The 20,892-nt window shown below is 39.7% G+C and overlaps 1 protein-coding gene across 6 annotated transcripts in view; it reads left to right on the top strand.

Annotated features, from left to right (window-relative positions):
- The window catches only part of inpp4b (inositol polyphosphate-4-phosphatase type II B), a 940,291-nt gene that overhangs the window by 612,213 nt on the left and 307,186 nt on the right, over window positions 1–20,892 (top strand). For all 6 annotated transcript variants that reach the window (XM_072584130.1, XM_072584129.1, XM_072584133.1 and 3 more), the window contains one exon: window positions 1,989–2,068. In XM_072584130.1, the coding sequence (XP_072440231.1) occupies window positions 1,989–2,068 (80 nt within the window). The remainder of the gene's footprint in view (window positions 1–1,988; window positions 2,069–20,892) is intronic.

The following is a 20,892-nucleotide window of genomic DNA, read 5'->3' as shown; positions in this document are numbered from 1 at the left end:
ACCATTCACCGATAAAGAAATAGAAATCCTTACCTTAACAAACCAGAGTGCTATTTTGGGGGGGGGTGGGGGGGTGGCAGGGAGGGGTGGGAGAGAGACACAACATGTGTGGTGTCTCAGGTTCAGCCACTGCCCAGACATATTACCAGCAGTCCCCTGGTCGTCACTCCCGCTCTTCCTACTTATTAACTGAGTTAGAGGAGGAGGGCGGGTGGGAGACACTACAGTAGTAGAGTCTCGCCTTGCTGATATATATGGTCACTGCTTTCCTTCCCGGCTGCCCTCTGGTCCACGTCACTTCCTCCGCTGCTCCCGCTCCTTCTCCGCTGCTGCTTGCACTTAAAATGGCCGTTGACGTCGAAGAGTGAGTATTTATACTCACTGCTTACCTTCTCAGCTACCTCTCTGTCCCCGTCATTCCCTCCGATGCTCCCATTCCTTTTGTGAAAGAGAAAAACACCGCTGCCTGCTACCGGTAAATAATTTTAATAAAAACTGCCTTACCTTATCTGCAGTCTTCCGAGTTTGTCCTACCTCCACTGCTGCTCGCACTTCGTTCAGTAATTAAGTTGCATTATCTTTCCAGGCTAGTTCTTAACAAAAAACATATATCTTTGTTCTCTTCTCTTTTAAAAACATGCTGTTGTTTAAAGTTCAATTCTCAAACAGTTCCAAACTGAGAAATGTGAAAAATGAAAGAAAAAATAGTGTTGGTCACTACATAATCTTCCTTACAACATTCCTGATTCTGCCTCACTTATAATCATATAAATTAGTAACAGAGCAGTCATGTCAATCTGAAATTGCAGATTGGATTTTGGACATTTTTTTCAAGTCTTGATTAGTTTTGGACAGTATGGAGTTCAAAAGCAAGAATTGCAACCTGCTATACCAGCTTTTAGTATTTAGGATGTATAGCATTAGTTTTTGCATTGTTATGTTGAGTGTCAATTTAGTTCAAGACAATGATCTAAACCATGCTGATGCTATGGAATATTGCTAAATTTCACAAAGTCCGAACTGGTAACATCTGGTTTGTCACCTTTATTGAAGTTGACAGTTCAATGCAGACCATGAATATTTTCTACAATGTCACCTGAGGGTCTCTTGTCAATATAGGAGGCACACTTCAAATGGGAAAAAAAACAGCTACCTGAGGCTTACCTGTCAATATAAGCCAGAATATTGAAGCTCTGTATGGACATTTGTTACTTGAGTAATTTGAGGAAGGTAACCCTGATAGCTCAACTAATTTAAACAGTGAGTATCTGCAGTGTGCAAATTAATGGAGTTTGTGATTCAAACCTCATTCCCTGCTGAGAAAACTGTTCTAAGCTTGATCATTGTTATTGGCCTTAAGGAAAATTTCTCAATTGTGGTCCTGATACATAGACTCCTATTGAAAGATAGGCCTAGTTGTTGGTATAAAAAGCAAATTAGCAGCAATGGTGTCCTTAACTGAATAACCTACTTGAGTCCTAGGCTTGCATGTGATAGAGGAGCAGCTGGGAAAGCACTGGAGTATGCCAGCAGCTATGGAGAAAGTACGTCTGCAAGGACTCCAGCACTTGCAGACAAAGAGATGCTAGTAAAATTGATGTCTAAGACTGAAAAATATAGTTCTCCAACTTTTTAGATAGATGACTTTTTTGATATGAACCACCTACCTATTTGTACATATCTTTATCTTTGCTACATCACATAAAATGTTAAAATTCTAATATTCATCTAGTGTTATACCATATGAGTTTTTGTTAACATAGAAGGTTTTAATGAAAAAAGGTAGCCTGCTGTCTAGAAAAAAGTAGAGTGTTATTGGTAACTGTGTCAGCGATCTCCTGGTGAATTATACAGGATAATAGATCTATCCAGCTGTTTCCTCCTTCACTCATGCTATTTCGTAAGTTAAGACAGATGTACGGACATTGTGGAACCTATCATGCTTATGGATTTTGAAACTAATGAAAACATTTTTTTCTGCATTGCAGCGAAGCTTCCTGGGCTCTGCTACATTTGCTGTTGGTGATCTGCTGAAATCAGACGAGCAAACATTAACCATTAATTTGAGGTATGTGTTCAGAGATTAAAAAGTACTAACTCGGGTCCTTGCAATATTGATAACACAAAATATAAACGCATTAGTTAGGTAGATATTTAATTGGCAATTTCTAAGCCCTCATTGGTGATATGGCTTGAATTCAACACACTTAGATATGTGAGACAAATTGACAAAATGTGAGCAGCCACCATAATTATCTGTGATAGCTCTTGTGGCTGCAAGTGAAATGCATTTAGGCAGCCTTATTTTAGCTGTCAGTGGACAATGATCCAGTAGTCCAGAACTACCTTTCAGATTCCACATCAATTAACACATCCTCATTTTGAGAGGCCACATGAATAAGTATTATGGGAACTGGGAAGTGTCACACAAGTGGTTATACAAGCTCTTCTCTGCATTTGCTGTTGAAGTACACTTAAAGAATAATGCAGATGCAGCCTTGCATTTTGGCACGTCTACAGTATGTCTGACCTAGGAACACTTGGTATTGTCACTTGATGATGATGTGCAAGGAATTGTACATTTTCTCACTGAATGTATCCCTTATTTTAATCAGTTTATGTACAGAAAGGCTCTTTTAATAAAGCTTTATTTTACAGATACTGATGGATAAGTTTTTTCTTCATTTAAGTATCTTTCACTCTAAATAAAAAGTACATTTTTTCACATGCATATATATCAGTTATTTGTAACTTAAATTGAAAAAAGGTTGCAACACATACAACAAAAAATATAAAATACTGAGAAAATTCAGTGGGGATATTTTAGTTTGATGCCTTTTCACTTTGAAAAACCATTGATTTGAAAGATTGACATGCTGAGAATTTCCTGCCTTATTTTTGTTTTTCTTTTGTGATCATGATGGAGACCAGTACCTTTTAAAATGAAATGCAAATGCCCAGTCATTAACTGAAAGAATTATGCTGCAATAGTCCCTGGTTGAAATTAAAAGCCTATACTTTCAAGTGTTAAAAAAAAATAATTACTGGCTTAACTCTGTTGTGGGCTGAAACTTACATATTTTTAGCTAAGCATGAGTTGCGTCAGAGATGCCCAATACAAGGCTCAATGAGATTTCCCTGCTTTATCTGACCAAATGTATCTCAGTAATTCTCAACTTGCTCCTATGGCATCCATCACATCAATTCCAGCTCTATTTTACCACACATTGTTCTCAGGGCACCTCACTCCTCACTGGGTATCTGTTAAAGTCCAGCATCCCTTCCACCTATACTATCTTTAAAAGACTACAGTGCACCCAGCCAAGCATTGACAAATCACTGTTGCCCCTCACCAACAGTGTAATAGCATAGCAATCAAGAAGTCATGCTACCACATTCACATAGCCAGCATGGCTGACTTAGGGAAGGTTGTAGAAGGAGACCATGATAGAGGGAAGAGGAAACATGGTGGGTGCAAATGGGTGAGGAATGACAAGATACAAGAAGGGTAGGGGGGGAATGGTACAATTGTCTTGATGACATATGAGGGGAGATGGGAGAGTACTAGGGACTGGGGAATAAGCTGTGAGGGGTAAGGGGAAACAAGTGGAACTTCATTGTTATTTATGGGAGATGTGGGTAAGTGCAAAGTGGTCGGATGGCAATGTGGCTACAAAAAGGGGTGGGAGAGAGGGGTGGGTGTAACAAAGAGAACAAATTAAAATGTGTCAACAAAGGAACTAATGAGAAGCCAGGGAATCTTGAAATCACAGAAATCATTAATTACTTGCAAATGAAAGTGGAATCTCTAATTTAAAGATGCATTTGTTCAGGAGGTATGAGGTGGTAAAAATTTCACGAATGTTATTGTCATGAACACTCAGTCAATTGTTAAATTTAAATCTGAGGTTGAGATCTGAGATGTAGCAAATGGGTAATAACCACCCGATTGTAAATACGTGATGGAAATCTGTAAGCTGAGTCGTAAGTTATGGCTTTTTACAAGCAGAAATGTGTCTATTAAGTAAAAACAACTTTGAATTCAAATGAATTTTCGTTGCCATATGAAATTTAGATACTGTAGTATCTAGAATATTAATGCTTTCCTTAAGTATTGCGTCTTTTGATCTAATGGACATTTGATAATTATTGAGGATATTGATGAGTTATTCTAATCCAGTTTGACCTCATATCTCAACATACATATAGAAGACAGTGGATGAGTTAGTACGAATGGAAGCAGTAGCCTTCAAGAGAAGCCCTAAAATTAAAGTTATGTCTTTGTCTTGAGGGTTCTTTCACTTTTTCTGGACGAAGCCCCACAACATTCATCAATTCATTTTGATTTTCTTCAGTTTATCCACTGTTTTGAGTTATAAGCTGCCCTGGGATCCTTTCACTGATATCTGACTCAGTAACATTCTCTGACTCTCCTTCAAACCCTCATAATTTTGGATAAAACTGAAAGAACTGCGGATGCTGTAAACCAGAAACAAAAACAGAAATTGCTGGAAAAGCCCAGCGGGTATGGCGGCATCTGTGAAGAGAATTCAGAGTTAAAGTTTCGGGTGTGGTGACTAACTATCTCCAACCTTTTATTCTGAGAAACACACAATATTTAAATCTTTCTTTCTCTCTTTCTCTCTTTCTCTCTCTCTCTCTCTTTCTCTCTTTCTCTCTTTTTCTTTCTTTCTCTCTTTCTTTCTTTCTCTCTCTCTTTCTCTCTCTCTTTCTCTCTCTCTTTCTCTCTTTCTCTCTCTCTTTCTTTCTCTCTCTCTTTCTTTCTCTCTCTCTTTCTCTTTCTCTCTCTTTCTCTCTCTTTTATTTCCACCTTGATAAATTTCTTGGTGAAAAGGTCTGGGGTAGCCTTTCCACTACCAATTGAGGCCTTCATTGGAAAAATAATGCCCACTTAAGAGTCTTTCCCACCACATCTGGTATTAACCTAGCAGTGGCATGAAAGCTCCCTATGCTGAGAACATTTAAGTGTATCTTGGCTGCTTGTGACTCCTTGGGTGGGTGAGGAGTGGGTACCAGGATCAGCCCCTCAATTAAAGGCACTCAGTTCCTGACTGTGAAAGTTAGAATTGGGAAAGAGGTGACCAGTTGAGAACCATCCATCTGCCCTTGCTACTATGGAAGTTACTATGGCAGTCATTTAGTTAACGTAGTGTTGCAATGTATGGCCGAGATAAAGTTACAGGGCTCCAGTAACAGATAATAGTCGTGCATTGTGATAGGTTAGTTAAATCACTGGAGATGAGCGAATGCTGAAGATGATAATGTTGTAATGTGATAGATTAAGTGTGATGGAGGGAATCAGTGTGGCAGACGATGATTAGTTTAGAAAGATAGAGCAAGCCAGCATGATTGGCTATGCTAATGTTATCCGATAAGTGCAAATTGTATAAACTGGAGCAGAACAAAGAAATTGCGGGCAGTCAGGGAAGGCATTTTTCTGGCTGCCACAGCTTTGATTTTGCATGATTAAAGTTTAATTTTGTAAGGGATTTTCTGCGTCACCTGATAATTTTTATAGAACATTGAGTGATTCTTCCACAACACTACCAATGCCATGCTCTGCACCTCTCCTCATGCCGTTGCTCAGGCATCTCAGGCCTCAGGTTATGTGTTATATCAGTATCAGCCATTATTTTGACTTGAAAAAATTGAATAAGTTTTCTTTTCACTGATCTCAAAGTGAGAATGAGCCAGCCAGGCTCGGGAGGTTAATGGTGGATGGAAGTTATTTTGCTCCATGTTTTTTAAAAGAACTATTGGAGAACTTTAGATCGTCCTGATGGGGGCTGATGTCTAGAGGGATTGTACATCCATGGTGAGAAGAACATGGCCAAGATCAGAAAACTGGAAATTATGGATCCAACATGAAACATCGGAATAATCACAAATGCAAGCGTGAAGAAACTGAACAAGAGCGGCAGGGTTGAGTCAAGATAGGAAGAAATAAATTCAGTAGGGCAGTAGTGACTCTGCCAGGGCAGTACTGTTTGTGAATCGGACAGAGATAAAAGGGGTTCCTCAGGGTTATTTCATTATGAGGTAGAAAGCTGTGCAGGGGATGTTTGAAGATCAGAATAGATTAGGTCATTGACTGTGTTGGAAATAACAGTTTGATGTTTGGTGGTGGGGTTCATGATCCAGGGAAATATAGGAGGAAGTGTTTGAGAGTTAGCACTCAGTCTTTGCAAGGTTGACATGTTTGATAACAAGCTGAAAAATGTGTTGCTGGAAAAGCGCAGCAGGTCAGGCAGCATCAAAGGAGCAGGAGAATCGACATTTTGGGCATAAGCCCTTCTTCAGGAATTTTTCAGCTCTGATCTCCAGCATCTGCAGTCCTCACTTTCTCCAGGTTTGATAACAAGGTCAGGGTTAGACTTGAGAGAACACATTGCAGCATATTCAAAGGGAGACAGATTAAGTGTGTGAGAGGTGAGAAATTAAGGTGGCTGATGTCACTTCAACAGTTCTTTGATGAAGAGATCAAATAAAGATAGGAAAAGGGGAGCATTGGAGACAGATGAAATGGTCTGTGTATCATGGAGACAATTCCTGTTCAAAGAGTGGGCATTGACATAAAGGTGATGAAAGTGGGTTTGGTGTCATATTGTGCCTTAAATTCATTGAGGGTGGGTGTAAAGGTGTAAGTCCTTTCTGAATGATCTGTGCTCAGCATTGGAGAGGGGAAGATCAGAAGATATTGTGAATACAGCAGGAGGAGCAATTAAAAGAAGAGTTAGAGTTGGAGGTAGAGAAGTGGGCGGCACAGTGGTTAGCACTGCTGCCTCACAGCGCTAGAGACCCGGGTTCAATTCCGGCCTCCGGCGACTGACTGTGTGGAGTTTGCACATTCTCCCCGTGTTTCCGTGGGTTTCCTCCGGGTGCTCCGGTTTCCTCCCACAGTCCAAAAGTGTGCAGGTTAGGTGAATTGCCCATGCTAAATTGCCCGTAGTGTTAGGTGAAGGGGTAAATGTGGGAGAATGGGTCTGGGTGGGTTGCGCTTCGGCGGGTCGGTGTGGACTTGTTGGGCTCAAAGGCCTGTTTCCACACTGTAAGTAATCTAATCTAAAAGAGGAGGAAGAATCCAGAGAGACAAGAGTACCTGTGAGCTTTTGAAGATTGCATTCCTTAACAGCCTAAAGGAAGAGAAAATGGAACTTGGGATTGGGGTGGATTTGAAATAGTGTAAAGCAGTGCTGATGGATAGAAAGGTCAAGAGTGTGCATGTTACGGCCTATGGCACTGACTGTGGATCTCAGAATGTGGTAGGGACAGCTGCTTGAGGAGCATTGCATGTCTTGGAAATACCTGTAAACATGAGTAGATTTGAGATATGAAAGATGGAACTTCAGTTGGAATCCATGTGGGTTAAGGCAGAGCTCGAGACAGTCACTGAGGGCGATGTAGTTTTGATACGAAAGTGACATAACTCCCCATTGCTATATCTTGATGACTTTCCTCTCAGAGTGGGCCCATTTCTCCTTTTCACAGCTATCATTTGCACCCATTTTACATCCCTGTCTCTTTTTCACCACCATTAACACTGTCATGGTTTTTTGCTGTGGGCGCCTGCACAATCTGTTCCACTTGCTCTTCCTTACCACTCTGTCTACAGCAGAAACACAGCATTTCCCAATCTCTCAATTCTGATGAAAAGTCAAGTCAGACTTGAAAAATTAACTTTCTTTCTCTCTCCACAAATGTCACCAGACCTAGTGAGTTTCTCCAGCACTTTCTGGGTTCATTTCAGATTTCTAGCCTCACAGTATTTTTGTTTTATAAGAAGACTCAGAGGTCTGGCTGCTGTGATGATGTCTCACAGTTAAGTGCTAATTGCTATCTGGGGGACCTGAACAGTCAGGAAATGAGTGAAAGTTACTGTAGTAGAGGATTGGGAAAGGCAAAACAGAAGCTAGTGATTGGATAAGATAATGGCCAGAATGTGAGGGTCAACAACTGATGATATTTATTGTGTTGACTGTGCAAAAGAATATTGGTTGGCAATCTGCATAGTAATGTAATTGTGATATGTTACATGTGATCACAGGGATTGCAATTCATACAAAGTAGAATTTGTAACATTTTGAAGAACTCTCATCTACTTACTTTTGTTCACACAATTGATAACTCATACATGCTGTGCATTTACTAACCAAGTTGGAGAATCAATATTTACGATCAGATTTCTAGAACAATTAGAATTAATAACTTTTGTGCCATTTGCTGAAAGTTATGCAAAAAAGTTCAATCAAAACCTTTGCAAGCTAAACAATCGAAGCAGCACAAACCTGTTAAATTTCTACCAAAATTACTGGAAAAACTCAGCAGGTCTGGCAGCATCTACGGAGAGAAAGCAGAGTTAACATTTTGGGTCCACTGACCATTCTTCAGTTGTTAGGAAAAGGTTGGTATACAGCTGAAGATGAGGTGGGGAAAGGAGGACAGGAAAATGGAGCACAGAGAGAGAAACAGTTGGGCAGACAAAGGAATGAGTAAAGGTCAACTTGCGAGAATGAATAGCTGCTAATGGGAGCCATTAATAGCTGACAATGGGTTGTTTGTGGTGCTACCCCATGTGATGACAGGGCCTGGTGTGTGGGGGAGAAGGTGTTCAACCCCTAAAATAGTTGAAATTTGCATTTAGTCCAAAATGTTGTAGAGTTCACAAGGGGAAAATAAGATGCTGTTCTTTGAGCTTGTGCTGAACTTTGCTGGAGTACTGCAGCAAATCTGAGACAGAGATGTTGGCCATGGAACGCAGTGGTCTTTTAAAATGTCAAACAACCAGAAGCTTAAGATAATTTCTATGGACAGATTGTCGGTGTTCTGCAAAGTGGTCACCCAGTCTGCACTTTCTCTCCCCAAAGTAGAGAAAACCACATTGTGAGTAGCAAAGTAGGGGAGGAGTACACCATGGTGTCCTGGAGGTAATAGTCCCTGAAGAATACTGGCAGGGGAGGGGAATATGTGTTTGGTAAGGGCATCCCTCTGGAACTGGCTGAAATGGCATCCAGTAATTCTTTGGATGTGGATGCTGGTGGGATCGGAGCTTAGAATGAGGGAGGCCCTATTGCTTCTTTGAGAGGGAAGAGAGGGGTTGAGGGCAGAAGTGCAGGAGATGGGTTGGACATGACTGAGGGTCTTGTCAAGTATGGTGGTGGAGAATCCTCGGTTGAGGAACCTGATGGACATTTCAGAGGCCCCCTTGTCGATGTTGGCACCGTCGAAACAGTTGCAGTGGAGACAGAAGAATTGGGAGGATGGAATAGAATGTTTACAGGAAGCACGGTGTGAGGATGTATAGTCAAGCTAACTATGGGAGATGATGGTTTTTTAGTGATATTGGATGCCCACTATCCCCAGAAATCGAAACCGAGATGTCAAAGAAAGGAATGGAGGAATTGGAGATGGACCAGGTGAAGGTGAAAACGGGGTGGAAATTGGAAGCAAAATAGATGAACCTTTCCAATTCTAGATGAAAGTTGGAATAGACCCTGTTTAGCTTGCTTTTACCTCCTTCCCAAAATTGTCACTGGGGTGAGTTGGGGTTTTAGTTTAATAGTTGTCCCGGAGTTGGTATAGGCTTTCAAAGATTTTTCTAAATTTTTGTGGGTACCTTTTAAGCTTAAATTTGTTTGAAACCTCAAATTCTCTGTCCTTGAGGGCCTTTTTTTTTGGAGGATGCTGAACTAGAGGGAATTGCCCATAAGAAGTTTTAATTTTACAGGCAATTCTGTGGAGTCAGTTGCACTGGGGATTCCACATTGTGCTGACACCCAATTCCAGTCTACGCTGCTCCAATGACCATCTGGCCCAATTATTTTATGTATCCCTCTTCACAGATACTGCCCGATTATTACCAGCACTTTACATTTTTATTTTAAATTTATAGCAACTACTCTATTTGGTTCAGTAGCAAAGCTCTGTTTATGTTTTTGAATTCTCTGAAAAAATGAATTTTACCATAGCCCAATAAAGCAAAATATGTTAAATAAAATCAGTGAAAATCAAGTGCATGCCTCTTAAAATATTTAGATGAATAATTTGCAGTACAGTCTGAAGTTCATTAAAATCTATATTAAAGGACTTCCAAATGCCTACAGTTAACTGATCAATTAATCATGATAACTGCACAGTGCATCACTATCCAAAACTAATTGGAAATGGCTAGAACCATTTCCTGTTATTTATTGGTAAACTCCATTCTCACTGAAAGTTAGCAGGGACTAGAATTTTTAAAATGTGAACAAATTCAAAGTGTAAAAACAATTTGTAGCGTTGACAAGTAGCAGATGTATTCCACTAATACAGCAGCAGACCTGAACTTTTTTATGTGGTTTGAATAGATATCATCTGGGTTTCACTAATTTGAAGAAATATAGAAGAGAATTATAAACATCTTTGTGGGAGCAAATGAAATGAATGAAATTAAATGAGTTTACATTTTAAATGTTTATTTATAATTACATCCACCTTTAGTGCAAATCTAATGAATTACATAATTTTGTAGCAGAATATATAATTACAATTTATTTTCACTAAACAAAATCCTCATTACTCGCCCACTTGACTGAAGTTAACTACCCCTTCATTTTAAATTTTTTTTTCTCCTTCTGCAGGGATTCCTGCTACATTTTTTTTTACCCGAGTGGCCAGTGACAAGCACTGCCCTTCACATCAAAGGGCAATGCTCTCAACTGTTTATATTTTTTTCCTTTTTTTTTCTTTTTCTTGTTTTTTCTTTTTTTTTTACCCCCCACACTACCGCCTAACTGCGGTAGTGCTTATTTTTTCCCCAGCACCCATGGTGTGTGTGTGTGCAGGTGTGAGACACAGTGAAAGACACAAAGTGCACGAACCTTTATTCAATTTCCACCACCAGGAAGATAGGAACCCCTTCATTTTTATCCTCCTTAATCCAGTTAACTGATCAATTAATCATGATAACTGCACAGTGCATCACTATCCAAAACTAATTGGAAATGGCTAGAACCATTTCCTGTTATTTATTGGTAAACTCCATTGGTAAACTGTTGAGTTGTGTCTGGCCTCTGTATGTAGCACCGTCAACTCAATGCCATTGTTTCAGAAATATATCACACAGACACCAGGCCTGATCTCATCAGACATGAGATATCATCGAAAATTTGAATTGGCGCCATTCAGTCAAATTCTTTCTTTTTGCAAATGCCAAAAGTAAATGCATCCTATTAATAGTTTAATTGTGCTTTTGATATGGTTCTGAAATTATGCTTCGGAGGAACTTGCATAGAAACTTAGAATGATTCAGTAATTTTCTGTCATCTTTCCATTTGAGTGTTGTTATCCAAGCAGTGCAGTCATTTAGTAAATTGGTCCTTTACTCTTGGGATTTGAGTTTGAATTCATCCTAGATATTACACAGAAATGTTTGCTCTGACCTCAAACTTTTCTTTTTCCCCCAGGAGTACACTAAAATAGCTTCAGTTCAAATCTCCATGGCCCATCATCAAACATGGGCTTTTTAAAGTTCCCATTGGAGCTAGGTTTGGAGGCAGGCAAGAGCTAAAAGTGGTCAGCCTAGTGTTCCATTTCACCTCTCCATAGGGCATTTTTGCAGAGATAGAGATCAGTAGGGTGGGTGGGTAACTGACATAGCTTGTTAAAGGTCACACAAGGTCAATTAAAGAAAACTGATTGAATTTTCAGATAGCCTTTTGGTTCCTGGAGGTAGCAGGGGTCAGTTTATATGCAAGGCCAAAATCTTGCTCCTAGTGACAGACTGGAGCCAGTGCTCTTGAGGCTTTTTCCTTTTTGCTTGAGTATTGCAGCAGTTGTAGGTTGTCCTTTGGAGCTCTTCACACCTCGTAATGATAGCCTGGCAGTAAATTCCTTTTTTGATTTAAATTTTAAATTATTGTAGAAGAGTGCACTTACATATTGAACTATCCTCTCCCTATTCACCCATCACAGTCTCTTGTTCCTTTCAAATTGGAAGGCCTCTGATTGATCTCAGTTCTGACTGCCTGACAACCAAATTAGTTGGATGGCGAGCCTATCACTGATCATTATTTGGCTGTTCCGGGAAGAATTACACTGATGCGCCACAGAATTACAGGATTGTTACAATACAGAAGGAGGCCATAATGTCTGCACTGGCGCTTCAACAAACATTATGACTTAATGCTATTCTCCTGCCTTTTCCTATACCCTTACACATGGTTTCTCTTCAATAATCATCAATGTTTTCCTCGATGTCTCAATTGTCTGTGCCTCTACCAGACTTCTAGGCAGTGCACTCTAGATCTGAACTGGATGTTGTGCGAAAATGTTTTTTCTTCTCATCAAATTTGCAAACCTCTTCAAATCTGTGCCCATGATTTTGATTCTTTCTGAGCAAGAACAGTTCCTTCCTATCTATCAGGCCTCTCGTGATTTTAAAAACTTTTATCACACTAACTCTTAGTCTTTTTCTTTCCAAAGAGAATAGTCCCAACCTTTCCAATCTATTTTTATAACTAATATTTCTCATCCTTGGGACCAATTTTGTAACCACTTCCGTACATTCTCCAGTCCATTCACATCCAATCTATGATGTGGTAGAATTGTACACAATATTTCAGCTGAAATATACCAAATGTCTCAAGTTCAGCATAACCTCCTTGCTCTATGCCTATTAATAAATCCGAGACTACTGTATGCTTTATTAAGTGCCCTGACATCCAGCTGTGCCAATTTCAGTGATCTACATGCATACATATCCAGCTCTCTGTAGTCTTGAATCTCCTTCAACATTGTATGCCTGTTTAATACTACCTATCAAAATATACTCTCACACTTTTCCACATTGAACTTCATCTGTCATCTATCTGTCCACTCGTCTGCTTTCTTGTTTACGTCTTTTCGGAGTTTTACATGTCTGCCTCTCAATTTACAATGCTTCTAAGTTTCACGTCATCTCCCAGCTTTGAAACTGTTCCTTGCAAATCAAGATCTACATCACTAATATTTACCAGGAAAAGCAAGGTCCCTAATACTGACCACTGGGAATTCCTCTACAAATCTTTCTCCAATTTGAAAAATATTCATTTACCACTACTCCATTTTCTATTATACGGCCAATTTTGTAATTGTGTCACCCACTGTCTCTTTTATTCCATGAGCTATATTTTTTCTCTCAGATCTGTTTTGTGGCACTGTGTTGAATGTTTCCCACACAGTGCCAGTCTCTTACTCTCATTTAAATTGATAGACCCCAGGGAAAGTCCTGCCCATGCTGTGTCAGTATTTCGTTTAGGGAGAAACATTTATATTCCCACAGTTTGGATGGTCTGCTTAGATTGGAGCTGGGGTGAATTATTGTAAAGAAAAAGAGTAGTTTGGTGCTATGATTAATCTGAGTGTGTTTGATGCTGGGGCTGGAATTCAAGTGATGAGAAGCATCCCATCTCCTGAAGCACAAGCATTCAGCCCAGCAATTTTTAACTGATAAAATAAACCTTAGATTTTCATTGAAATATACATTCAAATTGGAATGCTCATGCTGCAGATATGTTCCTTGCCTTGAAATGCAAACCTTCAAAATTGAGTATTTAGATTGTGTTGTAAAAAGCCTCATTGATTGAGTACAAGATTCTTAACTGTGTGTGGTCTACCGAATACAGTAGTCTGAACACATCTACATGCTCCATGTCCTGTGCTGCAAATAGATGATCACAAATATAACTGTGGTGTTTTTCATTTTACTTCTGAATGCTGTTCTATTGAAGTGGATAGCAGTAATTATTTATGGTGAAAGTTCTCCTCTGCAAAGATGTTAGTGACAGTATTTTGGTTGAAACAGAGGTAAGCAAAAGTGATCATTTTACTTATATGACTTGAATCATTTGATAACTTCTGTTTGGATTTATTTCCTTAACTTGTTTCCTGAAGCTTATTTATTGACTTAATTCATCAAAACTCTGAAAAAGTAGTGGGCTTTCCATTAAATAGTGCTTGCAAAAGATTTCTGTTAGATAATTGAACTGTAGGCAAGGCCACCTGTGACTGGTTAAAAGAGATGACAGAGAGATTTGATTTAATTTAACCAGAAAGCTATGATTTGCCAGAGACCGTCATCTAAAACTATAATCTTATCACATGAAAATTGTGAAATTGATTGAAAGTACATTTCACAAGTTAGTAATTTCAATAACATTTTACATTGACAATATTTGGTATATAATTTCAGTACAAAAACTGGTCTTTCATTGATCTTATCAATAACAAAATGTTCATACAGTTCTCACAGTTTCATATTTACTCTATATATTTTCATTTCTTCAGACTATTCCTTTGGGTTGAGTTCTCACTCTCCTTGATCAAGAGCACTCCAATATTTGGGAAATTTGTGGCAAGCATTTGAGTCAAGACCTTTTTAGCTCATTTAGCTTATTAAACAGAGCACCATTACAATTGCATTCCTATTTATTAATGTGCAATGTTGCCTTGTGCGAATTTTTTTCCATTTTAGAAAGCTATAGTGAATACTTCCCAGTGAACATTTTCTGAACCATACTAGTCCTTCATAAAACATTGAATTTTTAGACCACGTTAGGTAGGAGCAAGGCAGCTGACAGCCTTTGAAAGTTGAAGCTCTGGTTTGCCATACAATTTCCTCCTATCACAGGTTCCTTTTATCAAAAGTGGCTATGGAAGAGAGTGCCCGCAGAGCTACCAAATTTGATGGCTGGGTAAGAGGTATTGACTGAAGGTGCTCTCCTGGAATTTTCCCTTAAGACCAAAAGGTATAGGAGCAGAATTTTGTCCATTCAGCCCCTCAAACCTGCTCCACCATTTGATTACACCTGATATCTTTCTCAACCCCACTCTCCTTAGAACCCTTGATCTCATTACCAATCAAGAACTAACTATCTCTGTTCTAAATACAGTCAATAACTTGGCCTCCACAACCTTCTGTGGCAATAAATTTCATAGATTAATCACCCTCTTGCTGAAGAAGTTCCTTCTCATCTCAGCTCTGAATTCTTGTCCATTCATTCTGAGGCTGAGCCCATGAGTCCTAGTCTCTCCTGCTGGTGGAAACATTATTTTCATACCGACTGGATGTCCTCTAACTATCTGAAAGTTAGGGTGGGGCCTAAACTTCCAGCTGGCAGCAGCTGAGAGGCCAGTGTTCCTGTCAGATATAGAGGCCATCCTTGCTGCTCTGCTCTGCTTCACTTCAGCTTTACTTGCAGGCTGGGGACCCCTCCACAATAGTAGTACAGCTGCTGAAAAGTTGCAGAATGTGTGCCACCATGATTGAAAGGTCAGCTTCTGACTCTTCAGTGCTGAAGGGATGACTACTGATCATCCAGTTTCAAAAGACTGCCTAAAATAATTAATTTTTGAGTCATGGAAAAATCAGCTCCAATGTGCACACAGCTGAGTTGAAAGGTTCATTTGGATATATGTGAGTAACCTGATTAACCTAAGGTTGGCATTATAGTAAATTATGTTGTGATGAAATGTCAAATAGTTACCTTGAAAATTAAATAGGACTTTAGCATATGCTTCTAGGCTTGGGGCTGTTGTGGTGTACTGATAATGTCCTGACCTCTGAGCGAGGAGGTCTGGGCTCAAGTCCCACTTGCTCCAGAAATGTGTCATAGCATCGTTGTTTAGGTTCATTAGAAAACAGCTATAATTCTACCTTCACAGCTGCTACCTCATTCTCTTCCTACTTTGTGGCTCTTCAAATATTATCAGGGCCATAATATTTATATTCTAGGGCTACTGTGCATTTTATTTCAGTGAACTGTTCAACTATATGTGTACTTTGACAGAAAAAAAGAGACCGCTATCTCTTATATATGATTGATGGAATCCTTTATTTTTGAAGGAAGTATTTATTTGGCATTCCTTGAATCCCATATCTCCGGTTTCGCCATTTTTTAGAATATTATTGCTTGAATACCTTCTGAAAAAATGCTTTGGTTTAACAAATTGAATAGCAATATTACTCAGATTGTGTATGAAGATGATATTTTTAAACATTTTCTTAATAGTGCTATTAAAGGAATGCTGTAGGACAAGGTCAATAGTCACCTTCTCCCAACTCATGTAAGAGATTCCACGAAGGAACAGTGGGCAAAAGCAGCCCAAACATTCTGTGGTGCACTTACTGTCCCATTCTAATCTGCTATCATTTTCCCAGGAGATCATCATAGACAGCCAAGTTACAATGGCAATCTCATTCAAGTATTATTAATGCACCTAATTCTGAATATATTCAAAAGGATAATGAGCTATGATGACTTATTATTTCTAAACCTTTAAATCCGGAACTTACTGGCTTACTAGCTCCGTTACCATCTTTTACATATTTCAAATTGTTGGGCATGGAAATTAATTGATCTTGACTCCCAATGTGCAACTTCTCATTTTGTGTGGTTACTCTGAGGCTTAAAGGTGAGGGAGTGCAACATAGATTCAACTGAGAAGTTGGATATAGTTATTGTTAATAAAAGACATGATAATTAATAGAAGTTTTAGATACTGTATAAGAAAAGAGGGCAGGAGAGTTTAAAATGGTGATGAAGTGGTATTATGAATAGGAGTGTCACTCTGACAGGGAACATCTGAAAATCAAAGAAAGAGCAGACGCTTCTACAGTAGATTTCAAGATCAGAGTGGATGATTATTTGTGGTATTGTACCTGGGAGGTTGATGTCTCTTGTGGATCACTTTGTGGGCTTCAGTCACCTGTAGTTCAAGAAGGAAAGAAGTAGACTGGGCCAATTATTATTATCCTGACCCCTTTGAAACTTGAAGTATGAAAATGGAAATGAGGATGGTCAAGACCTTCGCTGCTCTTGGAAATGAATAGTTTGCTGATCCATGTTGCTGAATGCTGCCATAAATTATAGCTATTTCGTAGAGGTAATTTCGGATAACCAACACATATGAGCCTAGTCAGTAGTCTATATTTTTGAAACAACATCAGGAAAATTGCCAAGAGATTTTTAAAAAATGTTATAGGTGGGGTAGGCAACTTGTTAAACAAAATGCTTTCATAGATTGAGGCAACTTCTGCAAAAAAGGAAGCTAGTGATTATACTAATTATGCTGAATTAAAATGGTTAGATTGTAGGTCAGTTTCAAAATGAGTTTCTGCAAGAATGTACCTTGGCACAGCATGTTAAACAAGGAAGGAGGATGCAGTATGTAGTTGAACTAATATTTTGCAATGAGCTGGGTATGTTGAGGAACATTTAATTGCTCATAATGACTTTATTATTAGATCTGATACCATACTCTGTGCAGGAGTAGTTATCAAAATAAATGTACCAGCTTTCATGAGAACAGATTTCAGTTGGAAAAGTCTAGAGATAATTGTTTCGTTGGATATACTGAAGGGAAAATGCTATAAAAATTGCATCCTTTCAATAATATAATGATAATGAAATGCATCTCATTAACTGCAAGGGATGCAAATTCAGTGTAATGTGTGTCTCTAGGAGAATGAGATGATCAAAGTCAAGATCCAAATGATTGATTGGCAGTTAAAAGTAAGTATATAAAATAACCTTTTTATGAAGGTTTCAAACATATTAGAATATGTACGTCTAACTGACATGATTATTAAAAATGACCAAAATGCATTATTTCCCTTAATAAAAGCCAAATGTTTGCCTAACTACTAAAGTGAGTGCTAATTACATGGTTTATTTATGTTTAACGTGGTGGATGGGATGCTGATCAAGCAGGTTCCTTTGGCTTGGATTGTTGACCTTAAGTGTTTTTGGAGCTGCACTCATCCAGGTAAATGGAGAATATTTCATTGCACTCCTGACTTGTGCCTTGTAGATACGAAACTAAAGGGTGATAAGTCAGAATTGATGTGATATCTAAGGATTACAGATAAATGTGCTCCAGTGGTTCACAACAGTTCACCACCGCCTACTCAAGGACAGTTAGGGATGAGTAACAAATGCCAGTCTTGCTAATAAAGCTCATTGATGTCATACACTTGAAAGAGCATTACAATATATGTGTATACCACTTTGATTTGGCTTCAGTTAGAATCCTGTAGTCCAGTTTCGATTCCCTCATGTGGAGTATAATGTCGTGACATGACAGATGCTTGCTGAAGGATTATGAGATGGAGACCTAGTCTTAAATGTTTTGGCTAGCACAATTATCATGCTAGATCATTTTATTCTAGATAAGCATAGACTTTGAAGTGATTTGTTTCTGGTGATTAAAATAACAAAAGAACTAGTTTGTGTACATATGGAGAGACTATTTGAGTTTCATAGATTAGGTATTTCAAGTGGATGAGGATATTGCTTAACAACAGCACAGAATTTGTTTATGTGCCAGGAAATTTCTCTTATTGCACTGGGTTCTTAACAAACAGAACAAAATTCTGCTCTTGCAGAATTCTTTGTAAGTGTTTAAAAGGAGCTGAAGTGCTTCTACCTCTGGCAGATATCACAGAATACAAAAGATAGAAGGCATGTTAAGTGTTATATTGACCCTGTGGTTTCCTTTGTATTTGAGTTTACGAGTAATTGCCCAGTATTTTTTGAAATGACATTGATTTCTTTGCCCATTTTTTTGCCTCTCTCCATTAGGCGAGGTAATGGATATAATGGTGTTTAGTTGCACCGTGAGCTTATGAGATAGACTTGATGGATAGGCTACTTTTCTTTTGATGTTTTCATTTATTTTTAATCAAAAATCTCCCAGAAGAAGTAAGATTAAACAGACTTTTCCCTCTGGGCTATCCATTCACTTGCAGAATTTAATGCTATATTCTTTAATTTAAAGGATGTGGGTGTCATCTCTAGTAAAATAGGCTAATATTTATAGCCTATCTTTAGATATAAGCTGAATTCTTGGACTGCTTAGTCCCTCAAATGAAGGTACTCTCACACAGTTGTTAGATGGTGTGTTCTAGAATTTTAACTGAGTGACAATGAAGAAATGGTGATACATTTCTAAGTTAATATGTTAAATAACTTGGAGGGGGACTCGAAGGTGTTAGTTTATCAATGTGCATGTTTCTCTTGTCTTTTGAGATGTTAGGGGTCATATGTTTGGGACATGTTGAGTAAAACTTGGCAAATTACTGATGTGCTGAAAATGTGTTGCTGGAAAAGCGCAGCAGCTCAGGCAGCATCCAAGGAGCAGGAGAATCGACATTTTGGGCATGAGCCCTTCTTCAGGAATGTGGAGAGTGTGCCAATCAGGCTAAGATAAAAGGTAGGGAGGAGGGACTTGGGGGAGGGGCATTGGAAATGCAATAAGTGGAAGGAGGTTAAGGTGAGGGTGATAGGCTGGAGTGGGGGTGGGGGCAGAGAGGTCAGGAAGATTGCAGGTTAGGAAGGCGGTGCTGAGTTCGAGGGTTGGGACTGAGACAAGGTGGAGGGAAGGGAAATGAGGAAACTGGAGAAATGAGTTCTTCCCTTGTGGTGGGAGGGTTCCTAGGCAGAAGATGAGGCGCTCTTCCTCCAGCCATCGTGTTGCTATGGTCTGGCGATGGAGGAGTCCAAGGACCTGCATGTCCTCGGTGGAGTGGGAGGGGGAGTTGAAGTGTTGAGCCACGGGGTGGTTGGTCCGGGTGTCCCAGAGGTGTTCTCTGAAATGTTCCACCTGTCTCCCCAATATAGAGGAGGCCACATCGGGTGCAGCGGTTGCAGTAAATGATGTGTGTGGAGGTAGCCCATGGCTACTCCTTTGGTTTGGGCACCTGCATGGGCCCCATGGAGGAAGAGCACCTCAGCTTCCGCCTAGGAACCCTCCAACCACAAGGGATGAACTCAGATTTCTCCAGTTTTCTCATTTCCCCTCCCCCCACCTTGTCTCAGTCCCAACCCTTAAACTCGGCACCACCTTCCTAACCTGCAATCTTCTTCCTGACCACTCCGCCCCCGCCCCCACCCCCACCCCCACTCCGGCCTATCACCCTCGCCTTAACCTCCTTCCACCTATCGCATTTCCAACGCCCCTCCCCCAAGTCCCTCCTCCCTACCTTTTATCTTAGCCTGCTCCTTGGATTCTCCTGCTCCTTGGATGCTGCCTGACCTGCTGCGCTTTTCCAGCAACACATTTTCAGCTCTGATCTCCAGCATCTGCAGTCCTCACTTTTTCCTAGAAAAAATTACTTTTGTGCACCTGCACAAAACTTGGCTCATAGTCTTGTATGCCTTCGCATTGCAAGTGTACATCTAAATATGTCTTAAGTGTTATGAGGTTTTCTACCTCTACCGCCCTTACAGACAGTGAATTCCAGATCCCCACAACCTCTGGGTGAAACTGATTAACTTTACATACTCTCTAAATCTCCTTCCCTCTCACTTTAAAATTATGCCCTAGTCATTGATCCTTCCACGAACAGTTTCATCTCATCTACCCTGTCTATGCCTCTTATAATTTTATATATCTCAATCATGTTCCTCCTTGAGTCACCTCTGCTCCAAGAAAAACAACCCAAGTCTGTCCAATCCCTCTTTCTAACTAGAACACTCCAGCTTGTGCAATATCCTGGTAACCTCCTCTGCACTCTCTCCAGTGCTAGCACATCCTTCCTATGATGTGCATTCCAGAACTTCGCACAATACTTTAGTTGTGGCCTAAGCAACTTTTTATGCAGCTCCAACATAATCATCTGGCTGATAAACTCTAAGTCTTAGCTAATAAAGGCAAGTATCCCATATGTCGTCTTAACTGCTTTACCTGCCTTAAGTGACCAGTGGACATGCTTTGTGCTTCCCGGTGTCCTATCATTCATAATGTATCCCCTTGCCTTATTTGTCCTGCCCAAGTACACCACCTCTCACTTATCCAAATTGAATTCTATTTGCCACTGATCAACCCACCTATATCCTCCTGTAATCTAAGGCTATT

Source organism: Chiloscyllium punctatum, chromosome 14 (genome assembly GCF_047496795.1).
Source record: "Chiloscyllium punctatum isolate Juve2018m chromosome 14, sChiPun1.3, whole genome shotgun sequence".
Classification (NCBI taxonomy): Eukaryota; Metazoa; Chordata; class Chondrichthyes; order Orectolobiformes; family Hemiscylliidae; genus Chiloscyllium; species Chiloscyllium punctatum.
The sequence above is the reverse complement of the archived record's forward strand: the minus strand, read 5'-3'. Positions and strand labels throughout refer to the sequence as shown.